We start from the raw sequence: 21,430 nt of genomic DNA, 5'->3' as shown, positions 1-21,430 counted from the left end.
AAGCGAGAAGTTACATTGAACAGAACCTTGGTTAGACCACCTTGTGAACAGTTCTGGTCTCATGTAAGGAATCTTACAACACCAGGTTATAGTCCAACAAATTTATTTTAAAATCACAAGCTTTCGGAGATTATCTCCTTCGTCAAATGAATGAATGAAAAGGTTCTCAAATCGCATATCTTATACTATGTTGGGACAGCATCACACCAATCAAAAGGTGTCGTTGTTATTCAAACAGGCCAGTCACGGAGAACAGCACGTCCCAGTACACTAGATATACATTGTGTCTATTACACAGGCAGGCAGAAAGAAACTCAAAATGGCAGAGAGAGAGAGAGAGAATTTTAAAAAACATATAAATTTTTTCCCCCTTTTTGCTGGTGGGGTTACGTGTAGCGTGACATGAACCCAAGATCCCGGTTGAGGCCGTCCTCATGGGTGCGGAACTGGTTCTGGTCTCCATATTACAGAAAGTATATAGAGGTATTGGAGAAGGTGCAAAAAAGATTCAAAAGGATGATACCAGAACTGAGAGGATATACTTATCAGGAAAGAGAAGGCTGAGATCATGAATATAAAATAGTCGCTAATAAATCCAATAGGGAATTCAGGAGAAACTTCTTTACCCAGAGAGTGGTAAGAATCTGGAATGCGCTACTATAAGGAGTAGTTGAGACAAATAGCGTAGATGCATTTAAGGGGAAGCTAGATAAGCACATGAGGGAGAAAGGAAGAGAAGGAAATGCTGATAGGGTTAGATGAAGTAGGGCGGGAGGAGGCTCGTGTGGAGCATAAACTCAGGCATGGACCAGATGGGTCGAATGGCCTGTTTCTGCACTGTAGTTTCATTGTAATTCGATGTAACCCCTCTTATTCCCCACTCAGTCCCTTATACCCCTCTATAATGGCCCCTCTCATTCCCCACTCAGTCCCTTATACCCCTCTATAATGGCCCCTCTCATTCCCACTCAGTCCCTTATACCCCTCTATAATGGCCCCTCTCATTCCCACTCAGTCCCTTATACCCCTCTATAATGGCCCCTCTCATTCCCCACTCAGTCCCTTATACCCCTCTATAATGGCCCCTTTCATTCCCCACTCAATCCCTTATACCCCTCTATAATGGCCCCTCTCATTCCCCACTCAGTCCCTTATACCCCTCTATAATGGCCCCTCTCATTCCCCACTCAATCCCTTATACCCCTCTATAATGGCCCCTCTCATTCCCCACTCAGTCCCTTATACCCCTCTATAATGGCCCCTCTCATTCCCCACTCAGTCCCTTATACCCCTCTATAAGGTTCCCTTTCATTCCCCACTCAGTCCCTTATACCCCTCTATAATGGCCCCTCTCATTCCCCACTCAGTCCCTTATACCCCTCTATAATGGCCCCTCTCATTCCCCACTCAATCCCTTATACCCCTCTATAAGGTTCCCTCTCATTCCCCACTCAGTCCCTTATACCCCTCTATAATGGCCCCTCTCATTCCCCACTCAATCCCTTATACCCCTCTATAATGGCCCCTCTCATTCCCCACTCAATCCCTTATACCCCTCTATAATGGCCCCTCTCATTCCCCACTCAGTCCCTTATACCCCTCTATAATGGCCCCTCTCATTCCCCACTCAATCCCTTATACCCCTCTATAAGGTTCCCTCTCATTCCCCACTCAGTCCCTTATACCCCTCTATAATGGCCCCTCTCATTCCCCACTCAATCCCTTATACCCCTCTATAATGGCCCCTCTCATTCCCCACTCAATCCCTTATACCCCTCTATAATGGCCCCTCTCATTCCCCACTCAATCCCTTATACCCCTCTATAATGGCCCCTCTCATTCCCCACTCAATCCCTTATACCCCTCTATAATGGCCCCTCTCATTCCCCACTCAATCCCTTATACCCCTCTATAATGGCCCCTCTCATTCCCCACTCAGTCCCTTATACCCCTCTATAAGGTTCCCTTTCATTCCCCACTCAGTCCCTTATACCCCTCTATAATGGCCCCTCTCATTCCCCACTCAGTCCCTTATACCCCTCTATAAGGTTCCCTCTCATTCCCACTCAGTCCCTTATACCCCTCTATAAGGTTCCCTTTCATTCCCCACTCAGTCCCTTATACCCCTCTATAATGGCCCCTTTCATTCCCCACTCAGTCCCTTATACCCCTCTATAATGGCCCCTCTCATTCCCCACTCAGTCCCTTATACCCCTCTATAATGGCCCCTCTCATTCCCCACTCAGTCCCTTATACCCCTCTATAATGGCCCCTCTCATTCCCCACTCAGTCCCTTATACCCCTCTATAATGGCCCCTCTCATTCCCCACTCAGTCCCTTATACCCCTCTATAATGGCCCCTCTCATTCCCCACTCAGTCCCTTATACCCCTCTATAATGGCCCCTCTCATTCCCCACTCAGTCCCTTATACCCCTCTATAATGGCCCCTCTCATTCCCCACTCAGTCCCTTATACCCCTCTATAATGGCCCCTCTCATTCCCCACTCAGTCCCTTATACCCCTCTATAAGGTTCCCTTTCATTCCCCACTCAGTCCCTTATACCCCTCTATAATGGCCCCTCTCATTCCCCACTCAGTCCCTTATACCCCTCTATAAGGTTCCCTCTCATTCCCACTCAGTCCCTTATACCCCTCTATAAGGTTCCCTTTCATTCCCCACTCAGTCCCTTATACCCCTCTATAATGGCCCCTTTCATTCCCCACTCAGTCCCTTATACCCCTCTATAATGGCCCCTCTCATTCCCCACTCAGTCCCTTATACCCCTCTATAATGGCCCCTCTCATTCCCCACTCAGTCCCTTATACCCCTCTATAATGGCCCCTCTCATTCCCCACTCAGTCCCTTATACCCCTCTATAATGGCCCCTCTCATTCCCCACTCAGTCCCTTATACCCCTCTATAATGGCCCCTCTCATTCCCCACTCAGTCCCTTATACCCCTCTATAATGGCCCCTCTCATTCCCCACTCAGTCCCTTATACCCCTCTATAATGGCCCCTCTCATTCCCCACTCAGTCCCTTATACCCCTCTATAATGGCCCCTCTCATTCCCCACTCAGTACCTTATACCCCTCTATAATGGCCCCTCTCATTCCCCACTCAGTACCTTATACCCCTCTATAATGGCCGATCCTGGACATTGGGTGCTGGCATGTTTCAAACGAGGGGTATCCCAGTTTCACTGGATCCCGGCATCACCGGATCCTGGCCTCACCGGGTCCTGGCCTCACTAGATCCCGGACTCACCAGATCCCGGCTTCTCCTGGAGCTGCTGCTTAGCGATCAGAAGAGGGACCTCGGGGTGATCTTTCCCTATCCAAGCACAGTGCAGCAGCTCCATTGCCTCCCCCCCACTGAGATCACAGCTCCAGGTTCCAGCCTGCAACCTTCCAGAAATGCAGGCCTGCAGGAACATTTCCCATCACCTGCAGTATCTGTTCATCAAAGCAACGATATATAAACCAATGGCACTCAGCTTGGAAAAAAATGCCAGCTCGTTTAACATTGGAACCCAAAGGAAATGGACGGAAGCATTTCTAAAGGAGAAGGAAATGGAAATGGACGAGATGTGGGAGATTTTTTACCTGGATTCAGTAATATACTGAATTGGATTCAGTGAGGACACACAAGTAGAACTGACCTTTCACTCTAGGTCAGTGGGGATACAAGAATAGAACTGACCTTTGTGAGCATTAATTCTGGTCGGCTCATATTTCTCCATCAGGTTCTGGATTTGATCTGGTTGCACTGGTGGAAAAAGTTCATCATTCAGCCGGACATCTCTCTGTGTCTTGTTTATAAAGTTAGATAGCTGTTGTCGAGTCAAGTATGGCTTCACCATCGCATCCCTGAAAAAGAGCGAAGATAAGTGAATTCAACATTCTGTTCCACAAGCTCGATACATCACTGGAGATATAAATTCCTTTTGATCTCATGTACACATTACCCACCCATTGAATATCCTCCCACTGCCCACATACACTCTCTCCTATCATGGACTTTCCCCACCCATCGAAACTCCTCCCACAGCCTACGTACACTCTCCTCTGTCATGGACTCTACCCACCCAATGAATATCCTCCCACTGCCCATGTACACTCTCCCCTTTCATGAACTCTACCCACCCATTTAATCTCCTCCCACAGTCCATATACACTCTCTCCTATCATGGCGTCCACTCATTTAATCTCCTCTCTCAACCCAATCAGTCCACTGGGACTCGTCGTGTAAACGCAAATATTTTTAGAAATGAGGAGGACTCGACAGTAGCAGAGAGAGCTCTGTGGGAGTCGCTGAGAGGGGTCTCTGCACCCCAGGCTGCTCTCTCTCTCTCCAAGTGGCACTGGTTCTGGCCAAGGTCCCAGGTGGGCCTGTTCTCTGGAATAAAGGATGTCCATGGCTCGGGTAGAACCGAGAGATAAATAGACAATAGAAACAGCGGGTAAGTAACAGATCCTGATTCATGCAGAAACAGAGACTTTATGAAGGTGCAGAAATCACAGTTTAAAAAGTGTCTCACAGTAATTCGAAGATCTGATTAATCTCAGGCCTTGGGCACAGATGTGACAGAAACTGTTTGAAGACCAATTCAGTAAAATCTTCGGGATTGATCAACTCAGTCTGTATGAGAACAGGTGAAGAAATAACACGCCATTAAAGAGGATCTCACTTCGAGGACATGCCAAGCATGGCTTTCACAAGAAATGCTTAATATCACTGGCAGTCAACACAGGACGCAGGAAATTGTCTGCACCTTCATTGGCCAGTATTTAAATATAATTATAATATTGTAAGAGGCTCCACCTCTTTTCTTTCCCTTCCCCCATCCCATCCAACTGGATGTCATCCGACAGCGTGTTACGCGTAGAGTGCGAGCGAGCGTGAGCCCCTGCCCGATTTCCGATCCTCTCCCTTTCCCCTTCCTGCCACCTCCAGAAAGCACTGGAAAATCATCTCTAAGGAATCAAGGAATGGAAGAAGGTCATTCTGCCCATTGACCAACTACAATCCAGCCAATCACAGATCTACCAGCCCTGACCATCTCATGAAGCCAGGTTCCAGAGAGATTCGCACTGCCTCCAAAATGGGAAGTCAACCCGTAATACCTTTCATAAGACCTCAGCTAGAGCACTGTGAGCAGTATTGGGCTCCGCGCTGTGAGCAGTATTGGGCTCCGCGCTGTGAGCAGTATTGGGCTCCGCGCTGTGAGCAGTATTGGGCTCCGCGCTGTGAGCAGTATTGGGCTCCGCGCTGTGAGCAGTATTGGGCTCCGCGCTGTGAGCAGTATTGGGCTCCGCGCTGTGAGCAGTATTGGGCTCCGCGCTGTGAGCAGTATTGGGCTCCGCGCTGTGAGCAGTATTGGGCTCCGCGCTGTGAGCAGTATCGGGCTCCGCGCTGTGAGCAGTATCGGGCTCCGCGCTGTGAGCAGTATCGGGCTCCGCGCTGTGAGCAGTATTGGGCTCCGCACTGTAGGAAGGATAGTGAGGCTTTAGAGATGGAACAATACAGATTCACTGGTGCCTGGTATGAGGAAATACAAATACAAAGAAAGGCTTGAAAAATGCGGGGGGCGGGGGCAGAGTTGTTAGAACAGCTCAGTTTACGGGGCGATGTAATGGAAGTGTTTGAAATGATCAAAGGCTGGAACAAACTGTTCCCAGTAGTTGAGGGACCTAGAATGAGGGGGCCATGGATACAAGATCAAAAGTAAAAGATTTAGAACAGAGGGCAGGAGAAACATCTTCACACAGAGTGGTGAGGATGTGGGATTCACTTCCAGGGTTAGTGGTTGAGGCAGAAACTGTCAACATTCAAGATTAGATTGGGTAGGGGGATGAGGGAGAAGGGGATAAATGGATATAGGAACAGGGCGGGTAAATGTGATTAGGATTATTTGCTCACGTGTGTAGGGTAAACGCCAACATGGACCTGGTTGGGCCGAATGGCCTGTTCCCATGTTGTAACTCCTGTGTATTTCTATGGAAGTTAAACCCCATCGATGTGTCTAACCTTCCATCTGCTGTAGATATAACACCAGAGCTGTTGCTTATCTGTGACCAGGCCCCTTGCTGAGCATCTCGTTTTCCTGGCCCCCGCAGTTCAGGACACTTCCTGTTCCACACCTCATTCACCCCCGTCTATCTCTGTACGCAGGCTTCTCACTCTCCGTCCCGTCTATAAGCTCGGATTTTGCTGTTGTTGGAAGGCCAGAGTGAATTCATCCACCCCCCGCTCCCAGCCTGAGTTAGAACTACAGCTGCAACACAGCAGCACCATTTCCCTCACTCTCACACAGATCGCCACTGTAAAGATCGATGAATTCAACCAACTGGTCCACGAGTTCGATGCCTCATGGGAGAAACAAATGCCTTTTGATCTCAAGTCGTGCCGGAGCCTCACCAATGGATACTGGTGTCTTCGAGTTCGACCTGACAATGTAAGTTAAACAATCTGGCACCTATAGTATCTCATTCCTCTCAATATTTCTCTCTTTAACCTCCTTTTTAAGGAAACACCTTCAGATCTGTGAGTCTCTCCTCACATCTTGATCTGGAACCATCCATTTTGCTTTGCGCAATCCATTTTTCTTGCAGCTGTGGCCTTTGAGAGGAGGGCTGCCCAAGATACACACCACAGGGGATCCGTTTAGTGGCTCCCCCAACAACAGGCATCAACCTCACTGAAATTCAAACAGCCACCTCCCTCCCCAGATTGGGCACAGCAGTGGGATCTCCCTACAAGGGAGGGCCAAGAAGTCGGTACTGGCAGAAATTCTCCATCCCCAGAACTGATCTCCATCAGTCACTAACACCCCCCCGCAAGAACAGATCTCCATAAGTCATTGAAACCCCCCCACCAAAATCTTCGGGTGGACTGTAACCTTCGGGGGACTGTAATCTCCGGGGGGGGGGGCTGTAATCTCCGGGGGGGGCTGTAGTCTCCAGGGGGGGGGGCTGTAATCTCCAGGGGGGGGCTGTAATCTCAAGGGGACTGTAATCCCTGCGGTGACTGTAATCTCCGGGGGGACTGTAATCTCCAGACGGGCTTTAATCTCCGGGGAGGCTGCAATCTCCGGGGAGGCTGCAATCTCCGGGGAGGCTGCAATCTCCGGGGAGGCTGCAATCTCCGGGGAGGCTGCAATCTCCGGGGGGGACCATACTGCTTCATGGCTGCTGTGTGTAGAATCCCAGGATATTTTAACAATTTAGGATAGGAATGGGTGGAAATCGCACTCACCTTGAGTCTGGGAAGGTGACAAGCAGCCAGCGCAGCCTCTACCCGCTTCCTATCAGCTGGAAACATCTGGTAAATACTGCGGACACAAATGCAGTGAGAATAAAGAACATCAGCATCATTTATATTACAAGGCCAACTTGCATATGATAAGTTATCCAGCTATCAAGGTTACAGTGAATTATTCAGCGATCAGGGTTACAGTGAATTACCCAGCGATCAGGGTTACAGTGAATTATTCAGTTGTCAGGATTACAGTGAATTATTCAGCGATCAGGATTACAGTGAATTATCCAGCTATCAAGGTTACAGTGAATTATTCAGTTGTCAGGGTTACAGTGAATTATCCAGCTATCAAGGTTACAGTGAATTATTCAGCGATCAGGGTTACAGTGAATTACCCAGCGATCAGGGTTAGTGAATTATTCAGCGATCAGGGTTACAGTGAATTATTCAGCGATCAGGGTTACAGTGAATTATTCAGCGATCAGGGTTAGTGAATTATTCAGCGATCAGGGTTACAGTGAATTACCCAGCTATCAGGGTTACAGTGAATTATTCAGCGATCAGGGTTACAGTGAATTATTCAGCGATCAGGGTTAGTGAATTATTCAGCGATCAGGGTTACAGTGAATTACCCAGCGATCAGGATTACAGTGAATTATCCAGCGATCAGGGTTACAGTGAATTATTCAGTGATCAGGGTTAGTGAATTATTCAGCGATCAGGGTTACAGTGAATTACCCAGCGATCAGGATTACAGTGAATTATCCAGCGATCAGGGTTACAGTGAATTATTCAGCGATCAGGGTTAGTGAATTATTCAGCGATCAGGGTTACAGTGAATTACCCAGCGATCAGGATTACAGTGAATTATCCAGCGATCAGGGTTACAGTGAATTATTCAGCGATCAGGGTTACAGTGAATTATTCAGCGATCAGGGTTACAGTGAATTATTCAGCGATCAGGGTTACAGTGAATTATTCAGCGATCAGGGTTACAGTGAATTACCCAGCGATCAGGATTACAGTGAATTATCCAGCGATCAGGGTTACAGTGAATTATTCAGCGATCAGGGTTAGTGAATTATTCAGCGATCAGGGTTACAGTGAATACCCAGCGATCAGGATTACAGTGAATTATCCAGCGATCAGGGTTACAGTGAATTATTCAGCGATCAGGGTTACAGTGAATTATTCAGCGATCAGGGTTACAGTGAATTATTCAGCGATCAGGGTTACAGTGAATTATTCAGCGATCAGGGTTACAGTGAATTATTCAGCGATCAGGGTTAGTGAATTATTCAGCGATCAGGGTCACAGTGAATTAATCAGCGATCAGGGTCACAGTGAATTATTCAGCGATCAGGGTTACAGTGAATTATTCAGCGATCAGGGTTACAGTGAATTATTCAGCGATCAGGGTCACAGTGAATTAATCAGCGATCAGGGTTACAGTGAATTATTCAGCGATCAGGGTCACAGTGAATTAATCAGCGATCAGGGTTACAGTGAATTATTCAGCAATCAGGGTTAGTGAATTATTCAGCGATCAGGGTCACAGTGAATTAATCAGCGATCAGGGTCACAGTGAATTATTCAGCGATCAGGGTCACAGTGAATTATTCAGCGATCAGGGTTACAGTGAATTATTCAGCGATCAGGGTTAGTGAATTATTCAGCGATCAGGGTCACAGTGAATTATTCAGCGATCAGGGTTACAGTGAATTATTCAGCGATCAGGGTTAGTGAATTATCCAGCGATCAGGGTCACAGTGAATTATTCAGCGATCAGGGTTGCAGTGAATTATTCAGCGATCAGGGTCACAGTGAATTATTCAGCGATCAAGGTTAGTGAATTATTCAGCTGTCATCTGCACTTTTATACATCAAAAGTTAGATTATTTTTCAAATTGGCAACTTACTTTTTGACTGGAATCCTTCTCTCTTCATTCACAAGCATTTTTATCTTAGTGTAACTGCAGAATAAAATGAGAGAATCAGTCAGTCATTCCCACGGGTCTGGAGTGCTCATCAATCACAACAGAAACTCCACGAACCTATCAGAATCTCTTATCTGACTGATTCTCACTCCCGGATTCACACATCCCGGATTCACACATCCCGGATTCACACATCCCGGATTCACACATCCCGGATTCACACTCACGGATTCACACATCCCGGATTCACACTCACGGATTCACACTCACGGATTCACACTCACGGATTCACACATCCCGGATTCACACATCCCGGATTCACACATCCCGGATTCACACTCACGGATTCACACATCCCGGATTCACACTCACGGATTCACACTCACAGATTCACACTCACGGATTCACACATCCCGGATTCACACTCACGGATTCACACTCCCGGATTCACACTCACGGATTCACACTCCCGGATTCACACTCCCGGATTCACACTCCCGGATTCACACTCACGGATTCACACTCACGGATTCACACTCACGGATTCACACTCACGGATTCACACTCCCGGATTCACACTCACGGATTCACACTCACGGATTCACACTCACGGATTCACACTCCCGGATTCACACTCACGGATTCACACTCCCGGATTCACACTCCCGGATTCACACATCCCGTTGGTTGTGGGGAGAGTGTATGCTGAGCAGAGCAGAGGAAGGCAATGAGAGAAGCTGCTGGTGGTTGGTTGAAACTTCGCTGAGAAAGGGGCAAGAGAGATGATAAATCAGGAATTGGGGTCCAGGTGATGGGGGCCGGTTCTTAAAACAAGGCAGAGTGTTGAAGAAAGGCAGGTGTTCAAGTAGAGGATGGTGCAATGAGTCTCGATTTCAATGCAGTGAGGGGGTTCAGAAGTGTGTGTCGGATGGAGTGAGGAGGAACAAGAGGGGGCTAGTTCAGAGAAATAAATCACAACAGTAGCAATAACACCAAGAAAGGCAAGAAAAGAGAATTTTGCATGGCTGTGGGTAAAGAGAAGGGGAGTGGGGTTAATTGGTAGCTCTTTCAGACACGATGGGCCAAATGGCCTCTTTCTGTGCTGTATGATTCTATGGTTCTATGATATGATGCTGAGATTACGTTTGAGCATTCAATTCTTCAAAGGACTTGGGATTTATAGAGCTCACACTGGGGGCAGGTGGTGGGGTGGGGGGGGAGATGAGGAATTAGTGTCTGGCACAAAAAAAGGAAAGGGAGCTTCTTGGGGATAATTTACCAATGGAAGAGATACAAGAACAGAGGGGACGATGAGGACAAGAGCCCATCAGATGAAGAAGGAGCAGGAGTGGAGTCATCAAAAGGCAGAGGTGGGAGCTCTAGATTGGTCTGAGAGACACAAAGAAATAGTGGGCTGAATTTTCACGCCTTCCACTGGAAACAAGGCCTGAAGATGGAGTGGAAGAAACTACGCTCCCCGTTCCTGCCGTTGCTGGGGCCGTCTCCATTTTCCCGGGGTCTAGCGGGATAGGTGGCCTGGCAGCTGCCTGCAGAAACCGCACGCCAAATTAAGGTATTTAAATCGGAGTGCGACCGATGATGTCAATAAAGGCCCCAATGCCATTTTAGGAGTGAACTCCAGAGCCTGTGCCGTGCACACCCTGTGCAGTATCAGCTGGCTGGCTGGCCCGTGGAGGAGCTCAAGGTAAGTCATTCCCTGCAGGCTCCACAAACACCAGCCTGGGTCGCCACAACCGTGGGACTGGCACTCTCCTCCGTACCCTGCCCTCCGCCACCCTACACCCTCCCCCCTCCCGAGACCAGAGCCCAGAGCCTCGCCCATGAACCTACCTTCTACCAGCCCAGAGACCAGACGGACTGCCCAATTCTTCGAGCTGCCCCGGGGCACTCGATTCCCGCACATGGCCTGATGCTGATGGGGAACAGTCCTCAGTATAGACTGGCTCTCCCGCCAGCACTATCAGGCTTTCCGCCTGCCAGACCTCCGAAGCCCGTTGGCGCAGTGAAATCTACCCCCGATGTGCCTTGAAGAATTTTTTTTTAAACCCACAAGATTCTAATCACCAGGGAGATCAAAACTAAACTGAAACATAAAAGGGAGGTGAATGGTAAAATTGGGTCTGGCAATTTAAAGAAAATCTTGAGGAATACAGAAAGTGCAGAGAGGAGGGGTGAAGGGAGATTATTAGGGCGAAAAGGGAACAGGAGAAAAAGGCTGGCAGACAATGTGAAGGAAATAGCGAGAGATTTTATTAGGATTTAAAAGTAGAAGAATAGTGAAAGAGAGGGAGGGATACTCGGGGATGAAGGAGGAATCTCGTTCTGGAGGATGAAGGCACGGCAGAGATATATTAATATTTAGCAATGTTTTTTTACAAATGATGCAGGAGATGAAACAGTTTGTGAACTAGAGGAGGATGTGGAGCATCTGTTAGATACAACTGGAGAAAAGGAATTGGTTATGAAATATTAACAGAATTCAGGGTGGATGAGTCACTGGGTCCTGATGTCAGGCTGTTGACAGAAGTCAGAGAGCAGAGGCTCTGGCCACAATTTTTCACTCCTCCTTAAAATTGCAATTTTGCTGTGGGACTGTAGAGTAGCTGATGTAAATGCTGTACGAACCCCAAACTAATCCCACTGCCCCGCTCTCTCCCCACAGCCCTGTAGCAATCTAAAACTAATCCCACTGCCCCGCTCTCTCCCCACAGCCCTGTATCAATCCCAATCTAATCCCACTGCCCCGCTCTCCCCATAGACCTGTATCAATCCCAATCTAATCCCACTGCCCCACTCTCTCCCCATAGACCTGTATCAATCCCAATCTAATCCTACTGCCCCGCTCTCTCCCCATTGCCCTGTATCAATCTAAAACTAATCCCACTGCCCCACTCTCTCCCCATAGCCCTGTATCAATCCCAAACTAATCCCACTGCCCCGCTCTCTCCCCACAGCCCTGTATCAATCCCAATCTAATCCCACTGCCCCACTCTCTCCCCATAGCCCTGTATCAATCCCAAACTAATCCCACTGCCCCGCTCTCTCCCCACAGCCCTGTATCAATCCCAATCTAATCCCACTGCCCCGCTCTCTCCCCACAGCCCTGTATCAATCTAAAACTAATCCCACTGCCCCGCTCTCTCCCCATAGCCCTGTAGCAATCTAAAACTAATCCCACTGCCCCGCTCTCTCCCCACAGCCCTGTATCAATCTAAAACTAATCCCACTGCCCCGCTCTCTCCCCATAGCCCTGTAGCAATCTAAAACTAATCCCACTGCCCCGCTCTCTCCCCACAGCCCTGTATCAATCTAAAACTAATCCCACTGCCCCGCTCTCTCCCCATAGCCCTGTATAAATCCCAATCTAATCACACTGCCCCGCTCTCTCCCCATAGCCCTGTATCATTCTAAAACTAATCCCACTGCCTCACTCTCTCCCCACAGCCCTGTATCAATCCATAATACAGTCCAACATGGACCGAGGTATCTCACAGAGTAAATGCAGTCCATCATGGACGGAGGATTGATATCAAGAAACGGCTGAGTGCACTGGATACTGCAAAGGCTATGGGCCCCGACAACATCCCAGCTGTAGTGCTGAAGACTTGTGCTCCAGAACTATCCGCGCCTCTAGCCAAACTGTTTCAGTACAGCTACAACACTGGCATCTACCCGACAATGTGGAAAATTGCCCAGGTATGTCCTGTCCACAAAAAGCAGGACAAATCCAATCTGGCCAATTACCGCCCCATCAGTCTACTCTCGATCATCAGCAAAGTGATGGAAGGTGTCGTCGACAGTGCTATCAAGCGGCACTTACTCACCAATAACCTGCTCACCGATGCTCAGTTTGGGTTCCGCCAGGACCACTCAGCTCCAGACCTCATTACAGCCTTGGTCCAAACATGGACAAAAGAGCTGAATTCCAGAGGTGAGGTGAGAGTGACTGCCCTTGACATCATGGCAGCATTTGATCGAGTGTGGCACCAAGGAGCCCTAGTAAAATTGAAGTCAATGGGAATCAGAGGGAAAACTCTCCAGTGGCTGGAGTCATACCTAGCACAAAGGAAGATGGTAGTGGTTGTTGGAGGCCAATCATCTCAGCCCCAGGACATTGCTGCAGGAGGTCCTCAGGGCAGTGTCCGAGGCCCAACCATCTTCAGCTGCTCCATCAATGACCTTCCCTCCATCATAAGGTCGGAAATGGGGATGTTCACTGATGATTGCACAGTGTTCAGTTCCATTCACAACCCCTCAGATAATGAAGCAGTCCGTGCCGGCATGCAGCAAGACCTGGACAACATCCAGGCTTGGGCTGATATGTGGCAAGTAGCATTCGCACCAGACAAGTGCCAGGCAATGACCATCTCCAACAAGAGAGAGTCTAACCACCTCCCCTTGACATTCAACGGCATTACCATCGCCGAATCCCCCACCATCAACATCCTGGGGGTCACCATTGACCAGAAACTTAACTGGACAGCCACATAAATATTGTGGCTACAAGAGCTGGTCAGAGGCTGGGTATTCTGCGGCGAGTGACTCACCTCCTAACTCCCCAAAGCCTTTCCACCATCTACAAGGCACAAGTCAGGAGTGTGATGGAATACTCTCAACTTGCCTGGATGAGTGCAGATCCAACAACACTCAAGAAGCTCGACACCATCCAGGACAAAGCAGCCCGCTTGATTGGCACCCCATCCACCACCCTAAACATTCACTCCCTTCATCGCCGGCACACTGTGGCTGCAGTGTGTACCATCCACAGGATGCACTGCAGCAACTCACCAAGGCTTCTTCAACAGCACCTCCCAAACCCGCAACCATTACCATGAGCAGCAGGCACATGGGAACAACACCACCTGCATGTTCCCTTCCAAGTCACATACCATCCTGACTTGGAAATATATCGCCGTTCTTTCATCGTCGCTGGGTCAAAATCCTGGAACTCCCTTCCTAACAGCACTGTGGGAGAACCTTCACCACACGGACTGCAGCGGTTCAAGAAGGCGGCTCACCACCACCTTCTCAAGGGCAATTAGGGATGGGCAATAAACCCTGGCCTTGCCAGCGACGCCCACATCCCATGAACGAATTAAAACAAAGTTATCTCACAGAGTAAATACAGTCCATCATGGACGGAGATATCTCACAGAGTAAATACAGTCCATCATGGACGGAGGTATCTCACAGAGTAAATACAGTCCATCATGGACGGAGATATCTCACAGAGTAATGTGTTCACCTCACGACCTGCAGCCGCAGTGTTTGTAAAGGATCTTTGCTTCCCCACCCTCAAACAGCTGTTGCATGTTTTGTCATCAAGTCCCCATGACACTCACATTTTGGGATCTTTTTGATCATTTTGCCACAGAAAGGATTTGGAAAAAAAGTTGTGCCAGAAATTGCTGCATTGTTGGGTTTTACAGTGAATGACATTAATTGGACTTTTCTGCTCACCATAAATTGCTGGAACATCAATTCGATAATGGCGCAGTGATGTCAATGTCGCACCTGGGACCTCATGAACGTCGTGCCCAATGGCTTATCTCCTTGACCAATGAAAGAAAAGGGTAGAGGAAGAAACAAAGCAAAAGATGGAGAAGGAAATAGGGTGAATTGGAGTCAAACGAAATATAGACAGGAAGAGGAATAAAGATAGGTAGGGAAATAGAGTGGATTAAAAGAGAGAGAAAAAAAGAAACAGAAAGGAAAAGAAAGAAAAAAATTAAAAGAGCAAGCAGAAGAGGAGAACATTGTAACTTAGTTGTGTTTGGGAATTGCTGTATTGATCCTTAAGAACATAAGAAATAGGAGTAGGAGTAGGACATAAGCTTACTGAGTGACTATATGGCCTATAGGTGAATGGCAAGGTAAGTGCAATGTACAAACATTCTTGACCCACGAAGTATAGAACCAACAGCCCCATCCATCATGATCAGGAACAGTGGAACATCCAGTGGGTACGCCATTGCACTGCTTTCATTGCAACATAGGAATTGTTGGATGAGAAAAGACCAAGGTCCATCTAGTTCACCTTCTACCATCCTGGTCATCACAGGATACGATAATGGAGTCGTTGACTAATCAGAGCAATGAAAGTCTACAACAGACCCAGAAATCAAGAATGGCACATAAGACTGCCAAGGCAGATAAAAAGATAAAAAACCTCTCGGAACAATTCAATGGAGTGAGACCCTACAGCTTCCTTGGTCCTTTTACGGGCCTCCAAGGTTGAGTACCATGTCGGGACCATAAATAACTTTGTTAACAGAATCCTCTACGACATTAATTACTAGCCCTAAATGGGACTTTGTGAGGCTAACGACGGTGTGGCGCAAATCATCCAGCAATATGTGGAGGATCGGAACTCATGGCGTATCTCTTTTACTCCGCAAATTGCTGGACTTTTTACAAATTAATAATAGCATGCGACGTTAATGCCTCATTCTAATGGTGTGCCTTCCCAGCAATTTGTGGCCCAATTATCTTTAAATGTTCGATTTTTAAAGAAAAGTGTATTCATGCAAGTTAAACAAAAACCTACTATGGCAATATTTGGCTGAAATGCTAATGAGCTAAGCTTTGATGCTGTTTCCTCATAGAATATAAACAATAAGCAATTTGTTAGCCTGCCTCAGGAATTGATAAACACCTCACACCCGTTGTGTTGGGAGATTTCTGTGACTTACTGACTGTCTGAACACGGTGATTGCCTTGGCAACGGGCAGTTGCAGGGGCAGTCTGTAATCACCATGTATTGTTCTGTGATTTATAAATGCGTAGGCTTCGAGGAGTTCCTGACATTTACCCGAGGAAGGAGGAAGCCTCCGAAAGCTTGTAGATTTCAAATAAAATCGTTGGACTATAACTTGGTGTTGTAAAATTGTTTACAAGTGATAAAAAAAAAACTGAGGCAGAGACACAGGCTGTCAGTCAGACCCAGCAAAGTCAATCAGGCTTTAAACAGAAAGCTGTGAGAGCAAGGTTTGGTCATGTTCAGAAGAAGAATGTCAGAGCGTAGTTAGGAGTTATTTTCTTTAGGTTAAGTAAGACAACCCACTGATTTGGGTAAGGGTAATGCCTTCATTATTTTGTATTATTACATGAAGACAAATTGTACTGATTGAACTAAATGAGTCCAATCATAATTGTTGCTCTAAATGATCATTCGCTGTGAAATGAAGTATTTTATCGATTCGTATCTGGCCTTATCTCAACAAGTGTTTTTTCGATCTACCTTCAAACAGATTGAAGAAGCACTCCTGCAAAGGACACAAACAGCCAGTTCATGTCACAGGGTCCTATTGTTATACCCTGGGTTACACTATTGAATAATTATATTATACAATACACTCCCAGGGCAGTACTGAGGGAGTGCTGCACCGTCAGAGGTGCTGTCTCTCGGTAGAGATGTTAAACCGAGGCCCCCTCTGCCCTCTCAGGTGGATGCAAAATATCCCATGGCAATATTTGGAGAATAGCAGGGGAGTTCTCCCTCGTGTTCTGGCCAATTTTTAATCCCTCAACCAACATCACTGAAACAGATTATCTGGTCATTATCTCATTACTGTTTGTGGGATCTTGCTGTGCGCAAATTGGCTGCCGCGTTTCATACATTACAACAGTGACTACATTTCAAAAAAGTACTTAATTGGCTGTAAAGCACTTTGGGATGTCCTGAGGTTGTGAAAGGGACTATCTATATGCAAATCTTTCTTTCTAAATATTAGAGGCACTCTCCTAAACCTAAGACACTCAGGCACTTACAGAAGCACCACTGTACCTGAGGCAATATCTAAGGCAGACCTGAAACTTGTAACAGCCACCTCAAGCTCCTTCCGTGTGGTGTCATCACCCCGTCATACAACTGGAATGTAGGTACTGCAGGCTCTGGGGGCACCTTACGGTACATGCCAATGTGACAGGGCGTCTGCTTTATAGAGGAGAAGGGTGCCCACAGTCAGAGAGAACCTGAGCTGGTGGCAATCCTGTTACGATGAGCCAGTGATGCACCTTGGATGGAGGTGGGAGCGGACATGGTTTAGGGGGGGGGGCGGGGAAGCTTGGCAGCTCTGTGGTGTCCCCATCAGGAAGTGTTTCAACTTCCTGCTTGCCTTTCAAGTTCACTCACTCGGTGACAGGCTGGCGCCTCTGCCCAGCCGTAGCTTCGCACTACTGGCCTTGCTGCAATGCACAGAATTTTACTCCATATGCCCAATGTGTGCACCTGCCCCCTTTCTCTCCCTGCCAACAGAGAGAAACAGGAAGCTGGCACCTCACATGAGCTCCCACCACGCACCAGCTCAGGTACCCCTCACCCCTTGGGGAATCAGAGAGAGTGAGTGTGTCGGGAGAGATGGTCTGGTGAGGCACAAGTGAGGGGGAGCCAGTGGAGGCAGTAGTAGGGAGCTAGGGCCGGGCATTAGGATTTATAATGGGAATATATCAAAAATAAGGTTAGTGTGCGTCACTTTAAAATGGGAACTGAATTACATCGATGTGCCCTGGTTTGATTGGAACCACCCTCTACCTCCATTTAACCTCAAGACCACACTCAGTCTTCACTCCATCTGGGCACATGTACAGACACATGCGACATACACACACTCTCATGCACACACACACACACACACACATACGCACGCACACACTCACTCTCACGTACACACACACTCTCACGCACACATTCTCACATGCACACACACTCTTGCACATGTGTGCATGCACACTATCACACACATACTCACACGCACGTGTGTGAGTGTGTTGTAATTTCGAGAATCACTGGCAGCAGGTAAAAGATTTTCAGACAGAATTCAATCTCGACACAAGCCTTCAGGGAACACTTACATTTTATTGATGGAGACTGTTCGGGGAGCGTTGTGGGTCAGCGGATGGATGATGATATTCAGGATTTCATCTGCCCAGCCCTAAACAGGACAACAAGGAAAGGTGCAGATGAACCTCTGGAGAACACGAGCCTGCTGCTGGGTCACCTCTAAACTCTCCTCCAGCAAATCGTAGGAAGCAAGCAAAATCAAAGCTCCGGGGGAGAAACAAGTGATTTGTTTTTTGACACATTATTTGATGCAGTTTCCAACATTCTGGACCCGGCCTTTCAAAACAAAACTCGTTTTGCCGGAAGGAGCCCTGGCTCACCAGCTCAGTGCCTCTCCCCACATTCCTACAGCCCCATGGCACCACAGTATACAAGAGAAGGCATTTATGTTATTCGTTCTCAGGGTGCAGGTAAAGCTGGTGAGGCTGGCATTTATTGCCCGTCCCTACTTGCCCAAAGACAGTGATAGTGATGATGCTGATGATGGTGATGATGATGATAATAATGATGATAGTGGTAATGATGATGGTGATAATGATGATGGTGATGGTGATGATGGTGATAATGATGGTGGTGATAATGATGGTGGTGATAATGATGGTGGTGATAAAGATAATGATGATAGTGGTGGTGATGATGATGGTGGTGATGGTGATGGTGATGGTGGTGATGATAATGATAATGATGATAGTGGTGATGACGGTGGTGATTGTAGTGGTGATGGTGGTGGTGATGGTGGTGGTGATGGTGGTGGTGATGGTGGTGGTGATGGTGGTGGTGGTGATTATGATGGTGATGATGATGGTGGTGGTGATAACGATGATGGTGATGATGATGATGGTGATGATGGTGGTGATGATGGTGGTGATGATGATGGTGGTAATGGTGATGATGATGGTGATAATGATGATAGTGGTGATGATAATGATAATGGTGATGATGGTGATGATGATAGTGGTGATGATAATGATGGTGATGATAAAGATAATGATGATAGTGGTGGTGATGATGATGGTGGTGATTATGATGGTGATGATAATGATTGTGATGATGACGATGATGATGGTGATGGTGATGGTGGTGATGATGATGGTGATGATGATGGTGATGATAATGATAATGATAATGATGATAGTGGTGATGACGGTGGTGGTGATGGTGGTAGTGATGGTGGTGGTGATGGTGATGGTGGTGGTGATAACGATGATGGTGATGATGATAGTGATGGTGGTGATGATGGTGGTGATGATGGTGGTGGTGATGGTGGTGGTGATGGTGATAATGATGATAATGATAATGATAATGGTGATGATGATAGTGATGATAGTGGTGATGATGATCATGATAGTGATGATGATAGTGATGATAGTGGTGATAGTGGTGATGATGATGGTGGTGATGATGATGGTGATCGTGGTGAAGATGGTGGTGATGATGGTGCTGATGATGATAATGATGGTGGTGGTAACTATGATGGTGGTGGTGATTTTGATGGTGATGATGGTGATGGTGGTGGTGATAATGATGGTGGTGGTGATGATGGTGGTGATGATGACAATGATGATGGTGATGATGTTGGTGGTGATGATGGTGATCATGATGATGGTGATAATGAGGATAGTGGTGATGATGGTGATAATGATGATAGCGGTGATGATGATAGTGGTGATAATGGTGATGATGATGGTGGTGGTGATGGTGATGGTGGTGATAATGATGGTGATGGTGGTGATAATGATGGTGATGGTGGTGATAATGATGATAGTGGTGATGATGGTGATGATGACAATGATGGTGGTGATGGCAGTGATGTTGGTGGTGATCGTGATGATGGTGATCATGATGATGATGATGATGGTGATCGTGATGATGATGATGACGGTGATGGTGATGATGGTGGTGATTGTAGTGATGATGGTGGTGAAGATGGTGGTGATGATGGTGGTGATGATGGTGGTGATGATTATGATGGTGATGATGATGATGGTGGTGATGATGATGATGGTGGTGGTGATGATAGTGATCTTGGTGAAGATGGTGGTGATGATGGTGCTGATGATGATAATGATGGTGGTGGTAATTATGATGGCGGTGGTGATTTTGATGGAGATGATGATGGTGATGATGGTGGTGGTGATGGTGATGATGGTGGTGGTGATGGTGATGATGGTGGTGATGATGGTGGTGATGATGACAATGATGATGGTGATCATGGTGATCATGATGATGATGGTGATAATGATGATAGTGGTGATGATGGTGGTGATGATGACAATGATGATGGTGATGATGGTGATCATGATGATGATGGTGATAATGACGATAGCGGTGATGGTGATGGTGGTAATGATGGTGATAATGATGGTGGTAATGATGGTGGTAATGATGATGGTGATGATGATGGTGGTGGTGATGGTGGTGGTGATGATGACGGTCATGATGGTGGTGGTGATGATGATGATAATGATGGTGGTGGTGATGATGACGGTCATCATGGTGGTGGTGATGATGATGATAATGATGGTGGTGATGGTGGTGGTGGTGATGACGGTGATGATGATGATGATGGTGGTGATGATGGTGGTGATAATGATGATGATGGTGGTGATAATGATGATGGTGGTGATAATGATGATAGTGGTGATGATGGTGATGATGATGACACTGATGGTGGTGATGGCAGTGATGTTGGTGGTGATGATGGTGATCATGATGATGATGATGATGATGGTGATAATGAGGATAGTGGTGATGACAGTGATGATGATGGTGATGGTGATAATGATGATAGCGGTGATGATGATAGTGGTGATGATGATAGTGGTGATGATGATAGTGGTGATGATGATAGTGGTGATGATAATGATAGTGGTGATGATGGTGATGGTGGTGATTATGATGGTGGTGGTGGTTATGATGGTGGTGGTGGTGATTTTGATGGTGATGATGGTGGTGATAATGATGCTGATGGTGATGGTGATGATAGTGGTGATGATAGTGGTGATGGTAGTGGTGATGATGATGGTAATGATGATGCTGGTGATGACGATGATGATGATGGTGGTGGTAATGACGTTGATGATAATAGTGATGGTGGTGATGATGATCATGGTGATGATGATGGTGATGGTGATGATGGTGATGATGATGATGGTGGTGATGGTGGTAATGGTGATGATGATGGTGGTGATGCACTGTCGGTGGGTCAGTACTGAGGGAGCGCTGCACTGTCAGAGGGTCAGTACTGAGGGATCGCCGCATTGTCGGAGGGTCAGTACTGAGGGATCGCTGCACTGTCGCTGGGTCAGTACTGAGGGAGTGCTGCACTGTCGGAGGGTCAGTACTGAGGGAGTGCTGCACTGTCGGAGG

At 47.3% G+C, this 21,430-nt stretch overlaps 1 protein-coding gene across 2 annotated transcripts in view; it reads right to left on the bottom strand.

The window, feature by feature from the left end:
* The window catches only part of LOC137326238 (1-phosphatidylinositol 4,5-bisphosphate phosphodiesterase beta-2-like), a 200,927-nt gene that overhangs the window by 154,183 nt on the left and 25,314 nt on the right, over positions 1–21,430 (bottom strand). For both annotated transcript variants that reach the window (XM_067991148.1, XM_067991149.1), the window contains exons 5-9: positions 18,073–18,152; positions 9,181–9,234; positions 7,259–7,334; positions 4,542–4,642; positions 3,704–3,870 (exon numbers count right to left, since the gene is read on the bottom strand). In XM_067991148.1, coding sequence (XP_067847249.1) covers positions 3,704–3,870; positions 4,542–4,642; positions 7,259–7,334; positions 9,181–9,234; positions 18,073–18,152 — 478 coding nt within the window. The remainder of the gene's footprint in view (positions 1–3,703; positions 3,871–4,541; positions 4,643–7,258; positions 7,335–9,180; positions 9,235–18,072; positions 18,153–21,430) is intronic.

The sequence above is a fragment of the Heptranchias perlo genome, chromosome 10 (genome assembly GCF_035084215.1).
Source record: "Heptranchias perlo isolate sHepPer1 chromosome 10, sHepPer1.hap1, whole genome shotgun sequence".
Taxonomy (NCBI): Eukaryota; Metazoa; Chordata; class Chondrichthyes; order Hexanchiformes; family Hexanchidae; genus Heptranchias; species Heptranchias perlo.
This window is presented reverse-complemented; position numbering and strand designations above follow the sequence as displayed.